Source organism: Spea bombifrons, chromosome 2 (genome assembly GCF_027358695.1).
Source record: "Spea bombifrons isolate aSpeBom1 chromosome 2, aSpeBom1.2.pri, whole genome shotgun sequence".
NCBI lineage: Eukaryota > Metazoa > Chordata > Amphibia > Anura > Pelobatidae > Spea > Spea bombifrons.
Window position 1 is genome coordinate 31,398,008 of NC_071088.1, and position 22,198 is coordinate 31,420,205.

General features: G+C 34.5%; 1 protein-coding gene across 2 annotated transcripts in view; it reads right to left on the reverse strand.

Annotated features, from left to right (window-relative positions):
• Positions 1-22,198, reverse strand: part of NLGN4X (neuroligin 4 X-linked) — a 130,404-nt gene that overhangs the window by 34,107 nt on the left and 74,099 nt on the right. The window contains exons 3-4 of one of the 2 annotated variants that reach the window (XM_053457386.1): positions 15,272-15,331; positions 11,392-11,544 (exon numbers count right to left, since the gene is read on the reverse strand). In XM_053457386.1, coding sequence (XP_053313361.1) covers positions 11,392-11,544; positions 15,272-15,331 — 213 coding nt within the window. The remainder of the gene's footprint in view (positions 1-11,391; positions 11,545-15,271; positions 15,332-22,198) is intronic. The other variant, XM_053457387.1, reaches the window with a different exon arrangement.

Consider the following 22,198-nt stretch of genomic DNA (forward strand, 5'->3'; position numbering starts at 1 on the left):
AACGAATCGGAACTAGACCCCAGAGTATTTTTGTTTAATATTTGATGTAATGGTGTATGTTTAGCCTTTTGCAAAACCAAAAGAATGGTTTATCATTTATACCGAGCCCTGTGTTTATATCCCTCTGGGGGTATTAAATTGCAAGCCCAGCAAGTATTCCATTTCAAGCACAGCAAGCTATCCAAATCCAAATTGGCCCTCACAAGGATTTCCTTCTTCTTTTTTATGAGATATGAGTTTCTCATTAAAGAGTCTTCTAATCAATGCTTTGCGCTATCCACTGTACTATTACTGTAAGAAACCTTGCAGTGATAAATTACGGGAGAATAAGTATTTTCGTTCCTATAGATGGAAGTCATTAGATTCGATTAGGGGAAGCATTTGAGAAGATGGAAATGGATGATTCGTCTCATCCACTAACATTTACGTTTTAGATATTTGTTAAAAGGATCACTTTACATCTATCAGCGGTGTACCTTTAAAAATGTGTATAGTTCCATTGCTTATATTTTGCTATATTGATACTTCCTCTTTATCAACATATATGGTGAGTTGAACATTTCGATACATCAAATTTATTATAATAGGGCAGTAAGTGACTTCTCCACAATATACTCAACTAACCTGGCATAAAAGTAACGTTAAATCAGTAATATGATATTTAAAAAATTTGCGCCACATTTTATATATTATGCAGGGTCATCTGTCCAATTTGATGATAGATATGATAGGTAGATACCTCTCAACATTACCAAATGCCAAAGTGTGAACCCTCCTTAAACACTCTTACAACACAGGGACACACCCCTGTTCTCCTACCCCAGGACCCTCCCCCCTTGTAGACACACTTTTAGCCCAGCAGGAAACCCCAACATATATTTAACCCAGTCTCCTATGTAGACACACTCTCCAACCCCCTACCTCCAGACTATTCCTTATTTTCCATTTAAACATCACACAGTACAGAGGTGGATCATGAAAAAAAGGTGCAATGCTGTATAGGTAGAAAAGGTAGGAAAACATCCAGTGAGAGTGGATTAGTAAGTGTGTGAGTGTGATAGGTGTTATGCTGTAGTTTATTCTGAATGTTTGTGAATTAATGTTTGTGAATGTGATAGCATGGATGTGTAAGTGTGTGGGGGGGTAGCATGGCATAGGGAGGCTGTAATCACATTCCTATCATGCCCAGATTCTAGCATGATGTAGGAGTGTGATGATAGGAGTGTGATTGCTGTTAGCAATTATATATATATATATATATATATATATATATATATATATATATATATAGTATTGTTGATTTTTTTGTCTAATTTTGGTGTGTTTGGTTATGTTTAATAAAAGTTTTTTTTTGTTTTTAAAGGTGTGTGTGTGAGGGGTCATTTTCGGTTTCGGCCAAGTGAATGCTGAATTTTCGGTCCAGACTAATCCAGACACTGAAGTGGTAGGCCTACACCACATCAATGTTAGTGATAGGTGTTATGCTGTACCCCCGTCAATGTTTGCCTCAGTATATAGTGATAGGTGTTATGCTATACCACCGTCAGTGCGTGCCTCAGTATATAATGATAACAGTTATCCTGTACCATTGTCAATGCTTGCCTCAGTATATAATGATAACAGTAATCGTATACCACCGTCAATGTTTGTCTCAGCATATAGTGATAGGAGTTATGCTGTACCACTGTCAGTGCATGCCTCAGTATATAGTGATAGGTGTTATGATAGGTGTTATGCTGTCCCCCGTCAATGATTGCCTCAGTATATAGTGATAGGTGTTATGCTGTACCACCGTCAGTGCGTGCCTCAGTATATAATGATAAAAGTAATCCTGTACCACTGTCAATGTCTGCTTCAGTATATAATGATAACAGTTATGATGTACCACCATCAATGTTTGCCTCAGTATATAATGATAACAGTTATGCTGTATCACCGTTAATGTTTGCCTCAATATATAATGATAACAGTTATATGCATATACCTGTAAAGTGCTTTGAGTCCCACCGGGAGAAAAAGTGCTATATAAATACTTGTTGTTGTTGTTATGTTGTACCACCGCCAATGTCTGCCTCCTAGATAGTGTTAGGTGTTATGCTGTACCCCCATCAATGTCTGCCTCAGTATATAACGATAGCAGTTATGCTGTACCCCTGTCAATGTTTGCCTACTGATAGAAGCTATGCAGTTTTAAAGTGTGTGTGTGTTGGGGGGTGCCACATACAGGATCCGCCCCAGGTGCCAAATACTCTAGGTTCGCCCCTGAGCTGAAGTATCAGTAAGTATTTGGCCCTGTTGGCCAATGGCCTGCTGGACATTAGCCCTGCAAAATATTGGTTTTCTTTCAAAGTGTAGATCTTTATGTCAAGTTATGGAATAAGTGGCATAAATAGAGAGCCAGGCTTCTGTACAACTCAGCCCAAAATATATGGTCAATAGCAAATATTTTAAAATAAACTATAACTATAATATATTTCTAGAACTAGGACATGTTCAGACTGGAATTAACTTACTTAATTCTTCACATTAATGATGCTCCTCAGGAAACAGTAATCATATCATTTTTTGCTATTCTATGTCATAATGCATTTAATGAATAATTAAGTTTGTCTGTAAAATGAATATTTTTCTTTTTGCCTTTAGAAAAATAAACAGCAAATGAAGAAAGATTTTCTGCTTGTTACTGCCCATCTGTTTGTCAATGCTTAATCAAAGTAATTAGAATCAAATTTGTTCTCACAAGGTCATTGAATATAATACATCATCAAAAAATTACTGGTAAGCTTTAATTGAAAAGATTGAATGAAATCATTCTTTCACTTTTACTCTGTTGCTGGAAAGCCATGAATTGTACCACTGGAATGATTTTTAAAAAAATGTATTTTCGGGGGGGGGGAGTTATACCAAAATATTCTGGCCAGTCTCTGGGTAGATAGTACTCTCCTAGGTTAGATGCTAGGTTCCCAATGCAACAGCCATCATAAGCAATCTATCTTTTTATCAAGTTATGTATGTATCACATAGTACACACTGGTACATACTGGTAAAGCTTAAGTTCTCTACATGTGCTCTGATCAATAGTTTATCCACAGATAAAAAACTATGATTTTAATATTTACTAAAAACATTTGGTTCCATCTGTTTACATCATATGTACATCGTAAAGAATCCCATGGAATAACATGGAATATCTGGACAGCCATAGCATGTAGACCCAAGGATCCCCAAAGTAATTATCTATTTAGTGTCCACGAAAACAATAGGCTGCTTTAATATTTCTAATTATACTGAAAAGCACTGGAAATGCCTTATGCTATGCATCTGAACTAGAAATGGGCCTTAGAATAATTTGTGTTACATGCATCCTAAGGCAATATATGTCAGTGCTCCTTTCATGGAACAAAGGCAGAAATAACTACATGCAGTGAGGCATAAACTACAAAGCAATAAACCTGACAATATCTTTGTTGTAACACAATGTTCCACAACATTATTAGTGTTCTAAAGATCTGTCTATGCAACTGGTCTAGAACAATATGTTGGTTCTACAGCCTTCATTTTAAACAAATTATAACATATAAAATAGTGGCTATCAACACTGTTGCTTATATATCTATATATATATATATATATATATATATATATATATATATATATATATACACACGAAAAGAGACTGAATAAAATAATAAAAATAGAAAAAGGCTCCAGGCACTCAAGGGTTCCATCAGACAGATTTATTTGAAGGAAACGGACAACAACGTTTCGACCTCACAATGAGGTCTTTATCAAGTTGAACTTTATCAAGTTGATAATTTAGATGTTCTTTTATCAATTGCATAGCCAACTCATTTCATGGTCTACAAAAGCAGCATGGAAATGTTCCACACCACTATTGTTCCCTTCTTCTGATCATCAGAAGTATACTCTCAATGGGCAAAAAAGAACCACCATAATACTGACACCGCAATCAGTATTGTTGGATTCCATGAAAATGGAAGTGATATTGATTTACAGGAATATGAACAATTATCACTTCCACAGAACCTATCTTGTATGTTCTACATGCAATACTTTGTGGACTCATTCAAGCCTATGTAAACCTATATGTTCTGCAAAGCATTCAAAAGATAGACACTATTGTTCTCTGCCTCTTATCACAAATATACTCTGAAAGGGCAAGAAAAACCTTCATAATACTGACAGCATGATCACTTTTAAGGGAACCTGTGATAATATTAGTGATATCACTGATTTACAGGAATAGGACAAAAACATTCTCCGAGAATTTACCTTATGTGGCACATGCAATGTTTTTTTTCTTCCTTGTTTATTTTTAATTGCGACTGCAACATTTGTCTTTAAATCAAAGACCAGGATTATGGCAATAGCACTGACTGTCAATCTGTAAAGTTCATAAAATGACTTCTTAATTACAAATACATTAATTGTTAATAATATAATAATTATAAATGTATCTGCTGAAATAACCTAATTCACCTATGCATGGTGTTAATTATAATAGATCAGGTTGGTTGCTTTGGAGAGAGGGATGACGGCATATACAAAGTTTAATATGAAAAGATTTATGGACTTTTGCTTATTCTCTGTGATGTTTGGTTTACAGTTTAATTTGAGTGGAATGCTATAAAACTGCAGTCGCTGTTATGAATCTTGCTCACTGTTGACTTCTTGACGATTGTTCACTCTATGGAATATTTATGGTTACGGTCATCTGTGCATGTAATTTCACTTAAAACATTTTTATGGGAATTGAGCAGAGTAAATAGATTTTACTGGAAAAACTAGCAAACTGGTATTTAGTTGCGAGGAACCCAAATCTTACGAGTCATAAGTGTACAATGCTAGGGTCTACTACTAGAGGGGGACAAATGGGACTGAGAATGGAATACAAATTTCCGTTTTGTCATGTTGAACTTATATCATGAATGTTTTATGTAATGGAATACACAATTATGTTTTTTGTTCTCAATTGTAGAATAGATTTTATTTAGCAATGCGCTCATTAAACTTGTAGAATAGACCAAGTCCAAATCTCTTGACTACATTTTTAAATGATCGATATGACCTTTCAACATTACTAATTAGAAATATCAATATATATAAGGAGGTTCTCAAAACATGGAATAACTGAGTTGTGGTGAAATAAAGTATTGAAAACCTGCAAAAATATACCAGATAGTTCCTGATACTCAGTGATATGCTGATGTTTCATTTGTAACATGATTCCCAACTGAGAAACAAAGGAAAATATATAAATAGACAATTATAAAATAAAATTAGGCTTTGTATATGTGATGTTAATCATATGGTCCTTCTAAGATAATCACTATATTCAGTTTCTGCCAATATCTGATAATATCTTTTAATGTTTTGGGTTTTTTTTACAGCCTTAGATGCATTGACTTATTACAGGGTTGCTGATTTACAATCATCTGCTCAAGGCTATGGAAAGGCCAGCTAGACATTGCTTAAGATTGATGGACCGCCTTAGTGGCACAATTGTGTAAAGTATAATGCATCATGTACTGTCATGATAGTAACATCTTAAAGGCAGATGCAGTGCTTACCGGTGTATGCAGAACATGAAAAAATATGAACATAAAAAGTCAGATGCTACATACTGAACAATATACAGTACAATCCTTAATATATATATATATATATATATATATATATATATATATATATATATATATATATATATATATTACCGGTGTATGCAGAACATGAAAACATATGAACTTAAAAAGTCAGATGCTACATACTGAACAATATACAGTACAATCCATGTCATGTATATAATATTGAACATATACCTAATTTCATTGGCCAGGTTACCAATTAAGCATGTGATGTTTGACATGACCTATAGATATTATACAAAATATTAACTATTGTAACTACTTACCTTATCCAGTGTACCACTGGTCTCCGACTACGAAGAGACAGTATGGAGCAAATAAGTATACTGAAAATTTATCTTATCTCCCAAAAGAGCAATTCCGCAGATTTGATTTAATATAAATCAATCTTGCTTAATTACAAAAAGAATTAGTGGAGCTTTAACTATAAAAAGTAGGGCTTTAGGAAATATTTGCATATGAACCGGAAAGAAGTCTATGGCTTTAACAGCAGTCTAAAGTCAAACTTTATAGTTTCTGAATTTAAGACCATAATTCATGGGCAATAAAAGAGTATTTTGATATCATCAGCTGTGTAATATTTACTAGAATAACTAACACAACTTTTAAAAATGCAGGATTTTATTATATTCTGTATGCTTCAGCACAGGCCACTCATTAACTAGATTACTTGTAATGATTTCTAGTGATTAGTATTAGTTATCCTAAAAATCATAGCTTTTTTAATGGTTCTTATTGACCAATGTAACCCATGAGTTGGAAATAGTGAATGCTAATTTATTTTTAATCCTTTGTTTCTGGCACAAAAACTGGAACATTTGCATATCATCTGCATAACATGGTGTCTGTAAGCCAAATCTTCTTTAAATGTCAGCCAACAGCTAAACATAAATTGAAATTCACAAATAATGTGCAACATTTTTTTCTTGACATTACCACAGCAGGTTTGATGTCTAATGCATTCCACGTAGTTATGAAATGAAAAAGAAGGTTGAGGTCTTTCTTTTAATGTACATAATTGTTTTAGACTGGTGCAAATGGACCAAAAAGGATTCCTACAAATGTTTTGTTTCGTTTTTGGTTCATTTGTTTTGTGACACCAAATTTCATCTTCTGCCCTTTCAGTTCGGACAAAATTAGAAAGGGCTTTTTTTGTCCAGAAACAAAATTTGTTGTCACTCGCTCATTTATTCTCTCACACATTCCCTCACTCTCTCACACTCGCTCTCAATGTTTGCCTTCTGTGTCTCTGCTTCTCCATCTCATTCTCTACAGCTCTCTACCTCTTCTGGTTCTTCTCTGTTTTTTGTTCTTCTCCTCCTTCTCTCGGCTCTCCCTTCTATTATCCTGGCCTCTATTGTGTACTCCTTTAACAGGAGCACACCCTCTACCCTGATTGGAAGAATGGGGGAAAGGCTGTCTTCAGAGCATCCACCTTGTTGCTGAAGTACAACACCAGGCAAGAATAACACACACAGATTTGCAGGGAGAGAGAGAAGTATAGAAAAGCTTCTCTTTCTCCACGGATCCGTCTATATTTTTCTGGCCTTGTGTAGTACCTCCTTGGCATGATGAAGCCTCAGTGCACAACACAGTAATATCCTCTCCCTTATTCATCCAATGGTGGAAAAGGGTGTGCGCTGAGGCTCTGCCCTGTGATGGAACTAGGCTGGATTCACACTGTGGAGAGCCGGACCACTGGAGAAGACAGAAGAAACAAAGAACAAGAAGCAAAGGAAAAGTAGAAAGATGAAGAAGGTAGGGAGACATTAATGGAGACCCAGAGGGAGTGAGTGACAGCATGTGATCGTAAATAACGAAATAACGAAATGCAAATTAAAATTCAGAGCTCTCTGCTTAGTTCTCTTTTGTTTCGTTGGGGACTCTTTCTTATTTTCATACTTTTGTACCAATTGTCAAATTTACCAAAACTTGTTACATTTTTATTAGTACAAATCCGAATGCATAAGAATATTCTTTATCCCAATAACAGATCAATTATTATTGCTATTGAAAATAGCTAAATCTGTTTATGTAATATTAGATCCATAAAGCATCTAGTGCATCATGTATGCCATAAATGGGAGTGTATATTATTTTTTTTAATATTTTCTGTTTATAAAGCAATCCAAATTAATTTGTCACATTTGCATCTTCTATAAATATCCTTCATCCGAAAGCATTTTCAAAATAATTCTCAAATACCCATATATATATATATTCTTATTAAAAAGTTGGCTCTCTTATATTAACATTTTTGAGATGTCAAATAAATTGATATATTTTTTTTACTTTAACAGGCAATCGCTTGTTTGGCACTGAGACAACAAGATTCTGGCACATGCTCTTTTTCCTCATTATACCTAAAACCAAAAGTTTATCACATGAGATGTTAAGCATTACTTTGATAAATTGTTCATTTTGCACATATTTAGTCTCAATGATACCCCAACCGTTTTCATTGGAGTATAAAAAAGATGAGGTCTTATGTCATTGAAGCATGACTATCTACATCTCTTGAATAAAGCTCATAGCTATTAGTGATATGTGACATTAAGTAAGGTTGGATTTCAGTGTTTAATCTGCATTTAAGGATTTATCTAATTGTGGAACAATTCTGATTTCAATATATTAATCAGATTTCATCATTACTTCAAAGATGGCAAGACCTCCAGGCTCCTATTTTAATTGTTGGATGGTTTACAATGTGTTGAAAATGGCCATATCTTAAAGGCCCACCAGGTCTTTTTATCATAAAGGTGTTATATTTTTTAATGGAAAATGGAGTTTTAGCAATAAAATCGCTGTTTTCCATCCATGCTTTAATATATTTCCCATGATAAGTGTTTTGTCTTCATAATAATAGTTATTTATTTTATTCTCACTATTCTTCCAACTTCAAGAAGCTTATGTCACACTACAGAGGAATCAATATCATCTCCAGCTGCCAGATCTCCCAAAAGGAATTTGCTTGGTTTATAAGGTTTTATCCTTGAATTGTTTGTCTTCCTCACAACAAAAGCTAAGATCTACAATTTGAATTGTTTTGCAGTTATAACCATTATTTAAAAAAAAAAAAAAGCCACTGTATTCAAACACTATAAACTATGTTATTGCCATTAGTTATCTACACTGCCCATATGTTTTTAAAAGTATGTAGAGCGTTGAGGGCCTTGTGATATTCTGGATGAAACCAACCCTGTTTGTAATTCAAATGACCTTCACCATTAATGTTATATAACTAACTAGCCTTATAGATTCCCTATATAATTGTAGATCCACAAAACATATGACCAAAACAGGACATTGTTACCACATGTGGAAGAAGGTGCCATTCTTAATGTAGTTTCTCCAACACAGTCCTAACCTGGCAGGGTAAATCTTAGATAGTCTTTGAAGTTTAAGGTACCACATATACCAAAGTCTAACCAGAGAAGTATACTTTGTGGTCTTTCTTATGGAGGAGATGCCAATAGCCATTCTTTGATTCTAGATTGTCCCCAACCTCAAATGATAATTGGGACATTGTCTCAATGAGGATAAGTAAACAACTCTAGGTAATCACAAGAGACACCAAGCTTCTAAATGTGTGTATGGGAGGGCTTAGAGATTTACAGCTATTATGGCACCCAGGATGAGACAGCTAGTTAAAAACAACTGTTAAAGCACTATGCAGACACCTCAGAGAACACCATGCAAGAAAAAATGGCTGTTGGTCAATAGCAGCAGTGGGCAAAGATACACTGATAAGCCCTCTATTCATATAACAGCCCATAAAACATATCATAACAAGTCAGTGGTGCATCTGTCCACTTGGTGAATTCTTCATAAAACGTGTTTGGGGAACTGTCCCACACATCGATTAGTTACAGTGTTACCAATACCAAAAGTCACATCAGCCTTACTGGGCACCCAGTAGTGGGAGATACCCCACAGGAAGATGCTCATCCCAAAAGGTATGGGCATCTCTAGATGAACAGAGAACATGTGGATTAGGACAAGATACCATGAGGATTAGGATAACAGAAGCCAAGTGTAGGTAAAATAATTAAGAACCAACTTAATGGCGAAGTCCAACTCAAAAAACAAAATTCCTGTTAAAAGTAGGCATAGAACTTCAAGTAATTAATTTGGATCAAACATTAAGCATTTATTTAAGCACACCCCGAGTCACTGCTATGAAAAGAATATGCTTCTCAGTGTGCCAGTGGAAAGAGTAGTAAAGCAATCTCCACTACGGTGAATTTATCAGGATTGTAACACTCTCTGGCTGCCCCCACATAAGTGGTATGATATGAGAACCCATTTCTGAAAATAATGACCCTGACTTTTACTTTATCGAGTGGGTGGTAGATAAGTGGAGCAGCCTCCAAGCAGAAGTGGCACAGGCTAATACAGGGAGTGATTTTTTAACATGCACAAAGCTATCTTTAATCTAAGATAAGACTGAGTCTTTACAATAGGAATGGGCTGAACTAGATGAGCTGAACGGCATTTAGCTGCCATCAATTTCTATGTTTCTATGACAAGAAACTCACAGCCACACTCTCTGAAGGCTAGAGTAAATTCATGTACCATAAGTGAGGATAAATTTTAGATTTGAAGGTCATGACGTTCATCTGAGAGGTTTATTTTATAGTATTATTTTTTTAGGGCCATATTTTTATATGGGAAAATGCAACTTTAGTTATGACTTCCCTGATCAAAAAATGTTGTAATTATTTCTTTTTAAAGATACTAAACATACTATCATCAGCAAATAAATACATACACTGTGAGCAATATATTTGTGGTCTACAAAATCATTATAAAGCATATAAAGCACATATATTATTTTTGACAATGACACAAAACAATGACTCATATTTAGATTGTTTAACCAAATATGACTAGCCTTTTATTTTATGTAAAGTAAGCTAGCATAGTGCATGCTATTAATATGGCAACATTCGGATATTTTGTTCTGAATTACACAAAACGTTTTGCTACAGCCAAACTAATACGGAGAACACTACATTGTAAAGGCAGGAAAATACTTTGTATGTTTGACTCAGTTATATTAAACACAAGAAACAATATTTGCTTTGATTTAGTTTTATTTTCTCCTTTGTGATAATTTGGCTATGGGCTTCCACAGTTTACTTTTTGTTTGCTTTCTCCTATATCAACAATGGACCCTGAATATAATTAAATGGATCTAAACATACAAATATGTGTATATGTTGAAAACAAGAAATATTCCTTGGGAATGTCAAATGATAACATACATACATCAATAAGCTAATACATCATTTTATAGTGTTCTCCTTGCCTGTCAATCTAGTGTGTTAGCCCTTAAAATTGTTGTTATTGAAATAATATTAAATGTTGAGAACTACATTTTCATATAAAAACATACAACTTCAAAAACTTGTGACCTAAATTGGACTAATAAGCAATCTGCTGAATTTACAGTAACAGCAAATTAGAACAATCATTGTTAGTACTTTTGAAGGCCCAGAACCTTCATTCATTACAATCATTGTTTAATCCTGTAAAATTCTGCCTGATTCAGGAATTCTCAGGCAAAATGCTTCATTGTCATGTGACATCATACCAGGCACTGATAAGTTATTGCCATAGATTGAAAAAAAAAGTTTCTTGAACGTTTCTTGGCTGTTTTATGTGATTAAAACACACATTGTTTTATGTAATTTAAACATGCATTAAAATCATGTGTACTTACCTAAAACACCTAGCCTGTAGTTGACGGTAATAACAATGACATTCCCATGACTTGCAAGAATACTTCCATCGATCATGTTCCCAGTTCCTTCCATGTAGGATCCTCCATGGATATATACCATGACAGGTTTCTTATTGTTTGGATCATGTATATCTAAAAGAAAATACAAGTGAGGATCACATAATAACACTTATTATTTTTTAAATCCAATCCATAGTCTTATTAAAACAGGTTCACTGTAAAATAATTAGCAATATAATATAAGCATATCAATAGAAACTGTATATAGTAAACATAATTCCTCATTTGTTGGATCATATAAAATAATGTACCCTAGATGGATATTATATGTTTTAATGTATTCATAAAAGACAATGATAATCAGATCAATGTACAATTAAACACAATATAAATAAAACCAGTAAGGCATCTACCCATCAGAAACTTAGACCACATTTATCACCAAGCAGAGTATATGTTGATAAAAGATTATGCATTGGAGACTATGCATTGCATAGGATCACTGCACAGAGCCATGATGGGACATCTCACAACTCGCTCACTCTTGAGTCTTGTGGCAAAGTCTACTAGCTGCTGGGGACATGCAGCTTTATAATAAAAGCAGTAATTAGTATATTTTATCAAGTTTTTTTATTATTATTATTATTATTATTATATTTGTTCTTCATGCCTGTCTAAGTTTCAAAAACAGCAAACTAAAGATTTTTGCAGATTTCACTTCTTCAAATGTATTCATGCTGAAATATAGTTATAGCTATGATTAGAGAAGTGAGATGTTGAAAAGAAATGTGTCATGAATAATATTAAAGAACAAAACAGGCCCGGCAGTTATTCCAGCATAAAAAGACCATATAAACCATATTTTCTCTTGAGAATGATAGAGATATAAGTATTTTAAATGAAAATGCACAACCAGAAAGAAATGAGCTAGTGACATGTTTAATATATAACAGTTTGTTTAAATATGGAAGAAAAAAAAGCTCCCATACAAACCTTATAGACTGGAACAATTATAACGAAATGGTGAACATACATTTTATTCAAATCATCGCAAGGATGAAGATTTGAGAAATGGTTCCTATCAGCAAAACGTATTGTATATTGTCATAGAGGTGCAAATTCAGAGTGTCGGCTTCAATTAAATAAAGAGATTGGCTTTTTGAAAGTTACATTTAAATCCGAAATTTATTTTTTCCTGTGTAAAAGTTATAATATTTATTCAACATGTGCAAATGGGCCAAAAACAATTTGGACAAATTTTTCAGCTCGTTTTTGGCCCGTTAGTTTTTGGACAACAAATTTTGTTTCCTACCCATTCGTTTCAGATAAAAATTAGGGAACATTTAAAATTCGGGAACAAAATTTGTGTCTGACGCCAACATTTACTCTTACTCTCTCACACTCTCTCTGACCACTTTTGCTTCTGTGTCTCGCAATGCCACTTCAGTATCTCACATATCCTTGTTCTACATGTTCTTCTTTTCCTTTATCCTCTCTTCTGTCTTTGTTCACATCTCCACCGGACATAACCTCCTGGCAAACTTCCGCCATAATGGCAGAGGTTTTGGAAACATCCTATTTCCCCGATCCTCCATTCGAGAGAGAGGATGTCACCAGATCTGCCATTTTCCTGGAAGTTCACATGAGGTTACCCTGGCGCAAATTGGTGGAGTGACATCCTCTACTCAATCCTCCAATCATTTTGGCGGAGGTTTACATAGAGTTATCTTAGGGCGAAAATGGAGGAGCTTCCAGTGACATCCTCTACCCCGACCTTCCAATCGGGGTTGAGGATGTTACCTAAAGCTCTACCATTTTGGCTGAAGTTTTTCCTGGTAGGTTATGTTCGCAGACATGCAGATTAAGAAAGGAGAGGGAAGTGAAGCCGCAAGACACGGAAGTGGAAGTGATCGGCAGAGATGGTAGCAATTCGCACAAATCTGAATGCATACAAAGTATAATATGCATACCTTTAAATTCTAACTTTTTAAGAATAATATTATGTTTGTTACGCAAAGTTAATTTGGAAAAATAGAAACTGTTGAGTAAATTAGGTATGTGGTGAGAAGTAAAAGATGCTGGGATTAATTACAGCTCCACTTTTAAAGATAGATAGAGTGATACATCACTAAATCAATGTGTTCAATGTGATCAAAATAATTCTTGACACATTTTTCCTTTCATTTTGGCTCATTTGTTTTTGATTCATAAACTAAATTAATTGCTCTCTCTCTGCCCCCTGCACCCTCCTCCTACCATGTATCCCACCTCCCCCACTTGCTCACTTATCTTTTCCAGTCATTGTCTGGTCTCCTCTGATCTCTCTGTTCAGCTACAGAGACCATACCGACAGGAGAGGGAATGAGTATATAAGAGAATTTGTTGCTGCAGAGAAAAAAATGACAAGGGATGTGTAGTGTACATTGTGCCTGCAATAGAAGCTTCCTTAAATTGCCTAAGATGTATTAGTTTGTACTGATATACTTTTATTACTTTTGTACATGTGTACTTTTATTTAGTGCTTGAATGTAAGGAAACTTTATTTTACTAAGGGGGTGGTTTATATGTGGAACAGCCTCACAGCAGAAATAGCTTGAGGTCCACAGAACCCTCTAAGATTTTTACTATTATTTAATGTATGAAAGTTTTATGTAATGTAAGACAGTCTTAATGTAAGGAAGGCCAGAATATTGCAGACAAAATTGCAGGAAAGAGAAGCATTTTTGTACCTTTATTTCTCCACGAGTCCGGAGTGAAAGGGCAGAAAACTAAATTTGTTGTCCAAAACCGAATGGACCAAAAATGAAAAACAAAAATAATTTCCTACTCGCTGGTGGTCCATGTGCACAAGTCTACTTTATAAATAGAATGCAGATGGGCACTTCATAGAAAAAGACAAAAAAAGAAAATAGTATGACACACAATACTAGGCCCTGCTACACAACTATGATTCTAAACCTCTATATCTTATACAAACAGTAACATATAGCTGCATGAGCCATTGTGGACTCTAAGTAGATTTCAGCCTTATGTCTTACATTGACTTTCTATAAATATGGAGGAGTGTGATGCACATTTTTTCCTTCAAATATATACTTATAAGCATTGCCTATTATAAATGATATATTGTTTATAACTACATTATATATAAAATAATTTTTCATTTCCCAGTTGCCAAGAGAGAATGTTACATAGTACAAACCCAATTATATGAAATATATCCATGTTAATTAGTTAAATGAGTAAAAAGTAAAATTCATGACAGTCACTTAGCCAGAACCAATTTATGAACATTTTTAGCCAAATCACATCACAAATCACATTGGATATTATGGCTTTGTGAATTATCTGAATTTCATGTTCTGTAATTGAATACCCTTTGATTAGGATTGCATTAAGATTCGCATTGGGTCACTTGGGTGTTCTTTATATCTGCTTACATTTGCATTATAGAAATTCAGAGAACTGTATTTGATAAAATGTTGTTACCTACCGTTCCCCCAAGATACAAAGTTAAAGTATATCTATAAATCTATACGGATTTCCATATTTTCAGCGGTAATAGCACCTGGGCGGTTTCTGATTGTGGTTGGAGTGCAAGAGTATTGGATTATATATATATATATATATATATATATATATATATATATATATACAAGAAGAAATAAATATACATGTCAAATTGGACATGTTTAGTAGTCCAATAATTTACATTGTTATTTGCCAGTTACAATAAAAAAAATCCAAATCAGAAGAAAAAGAAAAAATGCACTAAATCAATCCATAAAGATAACTACGAAAAAGGTATTGAATAAAAAATATTCATGCATCAGGATTGAGCTTGAATAGAAAAAAATACCTTCATCTTCACCACGATCATTATTGGCAATATCATCAGCTTGTTTCTTTGTGTTGGCTCCTGAGGGTTACAATAGGAAGAATAAAAGGAAAAAAAGATAATTCAAAACCAGTTGGTTTGTGAAAAAGGGGTAAAAATATACTGTGGGGAAAAAAATGTATTGTAACACAAAAGTGTAAGAAGTGGTTACATTGGAATATATCGATATATAGAAATGCAAAATCAAAAATGCCAAAATATATTCAAAGATGTTTAAAAAACACAAAAATGCTTTGTTTCTTGTCTGATTTAATGAAGATGAAAAATGTTAGTAAATTGATGTTATTGGACGTTATTTAGGTTCTGCTGTATGAAAAATGGTGAATGGCCAATTTAATGTAGTTTGCTGAAAAATAAGATCACTCTCCCTTAAAATTCTGCCCCAACACTGAAATTTCAATAAATATTCACAAAGTTGCCAAAAAAGATTGACACTTTAGCCATCCTTTTAATGTAACTTTTTCTAAAATGAAAAGCAAAGTTAAAAATGGTAACTTTAGGTAAATTACTAAATATACTTATTAATATTGATCTAATAATACACTTTAAATATGTCACGGAAATGTCTCTCTCTATTGTATTTTATATGGAATTTTATATTAACCAAAAATAGTAGTGGTAAAATTCCATTTACATTTGGAATGTTATTTTCAGAAAAGTTCAGTTTAAAAAAATGCTCATCAGGAGTCAAGCCAGTTTCCATGGGAAATCTATGTAATTGAATAGTAATAGTCTGAAAATGTTTATAAATTAAATAAAATAAGCATTATTGGAAACTCTTCGGGTTTCTAGGACATGGGAGCAGAATTTTGACACTCCCCACCCATTCCCCCCCCATAAATAACGGCATCGGGAACACCCACAACATCAGCAGGACTGCTCGCCAGTGTCAGCAGGACTGCTCACCAACATCATCAGGACCTCCTGCCCGCATCCCACAAGGAATGCTCTGGGTAACAGAGCCATAAAATTACCAGGTATGAAAATAAGATAAATATTAAAGTTTTTAAAGACTTAATCAAGATATTGATATACTATATTTCTCGAAACACTAACTCATCAGCTGTTTAAAACTAGAACTATCTCTGTTGTAAATGAGGTAAAAAAAAATAGAAAGAGCATTGTCTTATGAACATGTTTCTGCAGAAAAAGATTAGATTTCCGTGAGACAATATAGAACATTTCTGATTCAGTTGACATTATTTACAATATTTGTTCCCAAAACCATCAAAACAAAGCCCATGTTCATAATACTGTTAAGTCTGAAATAAATATGCTCTTCTGAAGTAAATAATGTAGTAAACAGGCAAAGAATTTGATCTGCTCCTAGCAGCTGGATATGCCTGGCTGCACATTATTTGAGAGTAAAAACGTACCATATCCAGCTTCTGGCCACACATGTCATCAGGCAACCACTGGCCTTAAAGTATCAGTCTGGCCCTGCTCTTAGTTTGCTTATTGCGCAGTATGTGCTCTGCACTTATAATAGTTACCAAAATATTATTATCTAAGCACAATGTAATACATTTAATTCATGAAATAAGCATACATATTATTTATGTTTTCATTGTCAGTTTTAAATCAAGGGGTCAATAGGAGTGAAACAGCAGACAAATACTGTATTGTATATACATATACAAAAACAGTGTTTATTTATAAGAAATATGTTAAGTATCAAAAAATATAATTCACTGCCTTGGTAACAACAGGCATAATTTCTGAACAAAACATAGATTGATTTTCAAAAATTAATTGAATATGCAAATTACCAATCCATTGCCATAGTACATGTTTTCAAAGAAGTGAGAAAATAAATATAGTTTTGTGTTTCTCAAAACTGAAAAATAAACATGTTTTGCCAGTAACCTGGAATTTCCTTGGTTTAGTTTAATAGCTGAGGGTATTTTGCAATTGAAAAATGTCCTGATGAAAATTACTTTGAAAACAACGCAGTCATCCACAACTAATTGAAATAGAACTGTTATCTTGTATCCCCTTCTGTGAAAACGCTTTACATATTAAACAGTCAGTCAAAGTTTCTCCTTTTTTTTCCAGAGTATGTTAGCTTGGATGCTGAGGAATAACCTTTCAACTGTGGAAAATGATATTTACAAAAATAACAACCAAAACAATGTAAAAAAAAAATAAAAAATCCACCTCTTCTAGGCTCATGTTAAAAATTAGCACTTTTTGGAAATATTTTAATATAAGAATTCTAATCATTAAATGTGGGGATATATGTGTAGTTATAAGTCTAAAATGCTGCAATATTTCTTAATATTGCAAATGTATTTCATGCCTTTTAGAAAATAAAAGGTTTTATGTTAAACTTACAAAAAAGGTGCTTGCAAGTATTAAGGGTAAGACGTCAGTAAATGCTTGGAATAATTAAATGTTCAAACATCGAGTGCAAAGGTTTCACATAGAAGAGATGTAACATTTGTATTAAGAAAAATAAAATTCTTGCTTTTAGCAAAATCACAAAAAGTCATCTCATTTTATTTTCTTGGCAGGGAAGAAATGGTTGTGTTGATATTGTTTTGTTTTTGTTCATATTATATGTTATATATTTAAATTGGTAACATATATTTGACTGTGCTGTAGAAAGGAACTTGTCCCCTCCAAGTTTCTTCTGTTTTTGCATATCTGTCACACTTCAGATCATCAAAATAATTTTAGTATTAGAGTAATCTATGATTAAGCTGCATGGGTGAAACGCGTGAGATCCGGATTTGCTGTGCTTACTTTCTTTTTTTAATTGTATATTGTGACTGAATAAACATATGAGAGGTTTTATGACTGTATCCAGAGTCATTGGAATTACTTTTTCACCCACTGGGAAATTGAGCACCCTTTCATTTGTGTGGTTCATATATACTGACAGCGAGGATACGCTGTTTTCTGTTTGCACACGAGGGTCCTTTCCAAAAAGGTAGCAGTGGATTTTAGTTCTTCGTTCAGCCTATCAAATTTAAAGACAGCCTGAGTAAACACAAGTGCAGTTTTAAAATGTTTTCATTTATAGAAGGAAAAATGGTATACAACCCTATCTGGTCTTATGTGAAAAAGTAATTGCCCCTATACTTATTAAATTAACCAATTAATTGAGCTGAAGCTCTTTGAAAGTTAAGGGATGCAGCAGGACAGTGACCTTAAACATCAAAATAAATCTACCACAGAATGTTTTTTTAAAGAAAATCTGCCTTTTGGAGTGGCCCAGTCACTATTATTTACCTACTTACAGATGTACAACTACTGCCTCAAAGTTCCACCCTCTCTGTCCAACCCACATCATTAGCATAATTTAGCTCCACCTATTTATTATGGTGCAGATAATATCACCAAGTTCCCAAATTGACTTCCCATTGCCCCCGGAGGACTGACTCCTGTACAGAGTGACTTGCTATTGCACATCCACAGGACTTGCCATTGTACCCACAGGACCTGCTATGCCACCCACAGGTCTTGCGCGCCACTCAGTAACATCCCATGGCACCCACAAGACTTGCCATTGCCATGAACCCTTTAGGCACCTGTCCGTGCTGTCCGAGGCTAATGTGCCATCGAGGGGCAGGCTCAAAACCAGACCAAGAAAAAATATTTTTAACAATACTTATGTTAAAATAAATTGATTTTCCATCTATCTTGCTTCACATACACATAATATACAATATCAGCCATAACATTATGACCGCCTGCCTAATTGTGTAGGTCCCCCTTTAAGTCTTGAAAAGGACTGTGGTGGGAGCGGGAGGCCTGTTCCTTCAAAACCTTGCTTCAGCACTCCCGAACACTGTGTGCTGGTGATTGATACTGATGTCATATCCCAGCCCTCACCATCATACACAGTGTTCAGGAGAGCTGAAGCAGAGGTCTGAAGGAACAGAGCTCATGCTTCTCAAATTTTGGGAGATCCATGATCTCCTCAACCAGCCCTGCACCAAACACTGCAACTGCCGATTTAGCGGGACACTGAAGTACCAGGACAGCTCACAAATCCTGGACCTTCAACATCAGTGGAAATGCTCATACTGTTGCTGAATTTAACAAAATTCGATAACTTTGCAATTCATACGAATCTGAATGCATAATTCTAACACTTATTATGGTCTGTTTGCCTTAAAATGAATTGTCACATTGTTCTATAACACTGTACCCTTTTATTTCCAGGTCTCTGTGTCTGTGTCTTTATTTCAATATCATTTAAAGAGGATATTAACATTGCACCGTTGCACATTAGAAGTGCATTATATACAGCATATCTTTTCATTTCCCATAATTCCCCATTTCCACAATAGTCTATTATTCAATGATATGTAGAATACATATTGCTCTCATATTCCACAGTGTTGTACGATAGTTAAACAGGATATATTAAGCAGTGCATCACCTAACAACTTCAACTTAGAAAAGATGAGGAGCACCCTGATTAAGCAAACTTTGAAGTAGACACAAAAGAATGAGGTGAGAATTAAGGATTATTACCAAGTATCACATGACTGCAAAAGCAATTTTGCCTAAAAAAATCTCCCCTTTTCCTTAGAACATATTAACAAAAATATTAATTATGATAAAGTATATAGGCTAAAATCTTATATGCAGTCACTATTTCCTCCTTTTCTTTCTTCCTTCTTTCCATTACACCAACAGAGACTTTTATGACATTGCATTCTAAATACAATTCCACAAAGTTGGAAGCATAGCATTGTCAAAAATGTCTTGGCATGTCCCCTTCAGCATACCAAGACATTTTGGACAATGTTATGCTTCCAACTTTGTGGGAACAGTTTGTAGAGGGCCATTTTCTGTTCCAGCATGACTATGCCCCAGTGCACAACGCATGGTCCATAAAGACATGGTTGGGTCAGTTTGGTGTGGAAGAATTTGAGTGGCCTTCACAGAGCCCTGACCTCAACCCTACCAAACACCTTTGGGATGTGCTGCAAGATTGTGGGTCAGGCCTTCTTTGCCAAGATCACCGTCTGACCTAACAAATGCTTTACTGGATGAGTGGGCAAAAATTCCCACAGAAACACTCCACAATCTTGTGGAAAGCCTTCCCAGAAGAGTGGAAGCTGTTATAGCTGCAAAGGGGGGACCAACTACACATTAATGTCTATGTTTTTAGAATGTAGTGTCATAAACGTATTGTTGGTGAAATAGTCAGGGGCCCCTATACTTTTGTCCATAAAGCGTATGCTTAAATATCAAATCAATCATTGCATATGAAATTTTTTTCCATTCTTTTATGGAAGTTTTTTGTCTTTGATTGTTTGTGATCTGTTTGTGATCAGCTTATATTAGGTTCTTTTCATTACTGCAAACAATATTACATATTACTTTGTTATTACATTACAGCTTACATAACTCATGTCTATTTTTTTAACCATTCCCAGTTCTATATTACCTATAAGTAACTTCTTGTATTTTTCTAATAAAATCTAAAACAATGTTGAAATTCACACTCTTGCCTTAAGCAGGGAAGCATTGTGTTTCGTTTTAGCTAAGCATTTTAGCTCCATCTGGAAAACGATTTTTATCTGGTATGTGTTCTGAATATGCCAAATGCATTCAAGAACTCCAGTGTTTTCACTCCATCAACCTGCATTAAAGACAGGTATGTGATGGGCAGCCTCATGTTCTTCTTCCTGTCATCAAACAGGTAACTAGCGAGAGACAAGCAAGCACAAATAAATGATTTCCCCTACACACACATCAGTTTATACTGATGGTGGCATTCAAAATATACCGTACATTAGAACTATTGCAAAGAAAGCAAACATATATATTATAATCAAGGTTATTCATTAACAGCTGTTCTTCTGCATAGTTTTAAAAGTAGTCGCATCACAAGAGCAACCAATGGAGTGTCTATGCTGACTGCACAATTGTATATATGTTGTTGTGATATCACCATATTTAGGCTCTGCACAATAAAACCTCTTTATAAATACCTTTCATTTTGTAATTAGCAACTCATTGTATGTGGCATGCAACATTCTGTACATGGTACATATTAAATGGACCCTGAGTACATGCAAATGACTTTAATATGAATAATTTGTTGGTGGGACTGTATGGGAAATTAGACTGTTCCTTCAACTCCATGAACCGGACACGTCATTCCCCATGCCAAGCATTTTGGGAGTCGTTAATTCTTCACCTCTCAAAATCCGGTTTTGTAATAAGATAACAATTGTCTTCTCAGCCATTATGTATATTCAGAATTCCTTTCCATATATAACAATAAAACATATTCAACTTCCTAGTGAAATACAATACCCCCCACCCTGCGACCAATCAAGTATCTCCATTAGCCTTTTTCAATAGGCCACCGAATATCTCCTCACATGACCAAACAGAGCCTTCTCGTATTGTCATATTTTAGGGATCTATTACCATGTTAAAGCAAGGTATACCTTCAATTGTCAGTGACATCATACAATTTCATCAACATTTTATTACATGTCTTGATATATTATTAGGAACCTTTCTTGTGAATTATATGGGTCTGCAGAACGTAATGCATTTTACGATTGCATTGATAACACATAAAATGTTCCCATTTACTAATCTTAGGAAGCTTTCTTACATTTTACAGTCAATTGAACGTTTCTTGAAAATGCATCAGGTGTGGGGTCTTCATTAGGTAGAGAAGAGCATTCATTAATAATTAATACTTTTTCTGTAGCCCAGGCGACACACTGTAGTAAGTAGCATCTAAAATGTTTAAATTTTGGAATTATGTTTTGATCAAATATTGCATAGCAAAAACAATCTCATTAAACACCACAGCTTTCATTGCCACAACTTCATTATTTTTGTATTTATTCATTCTTGTTTCAGCATACATCAAGATTGTTTGCTATTTAATGTTTGTGCATTTTG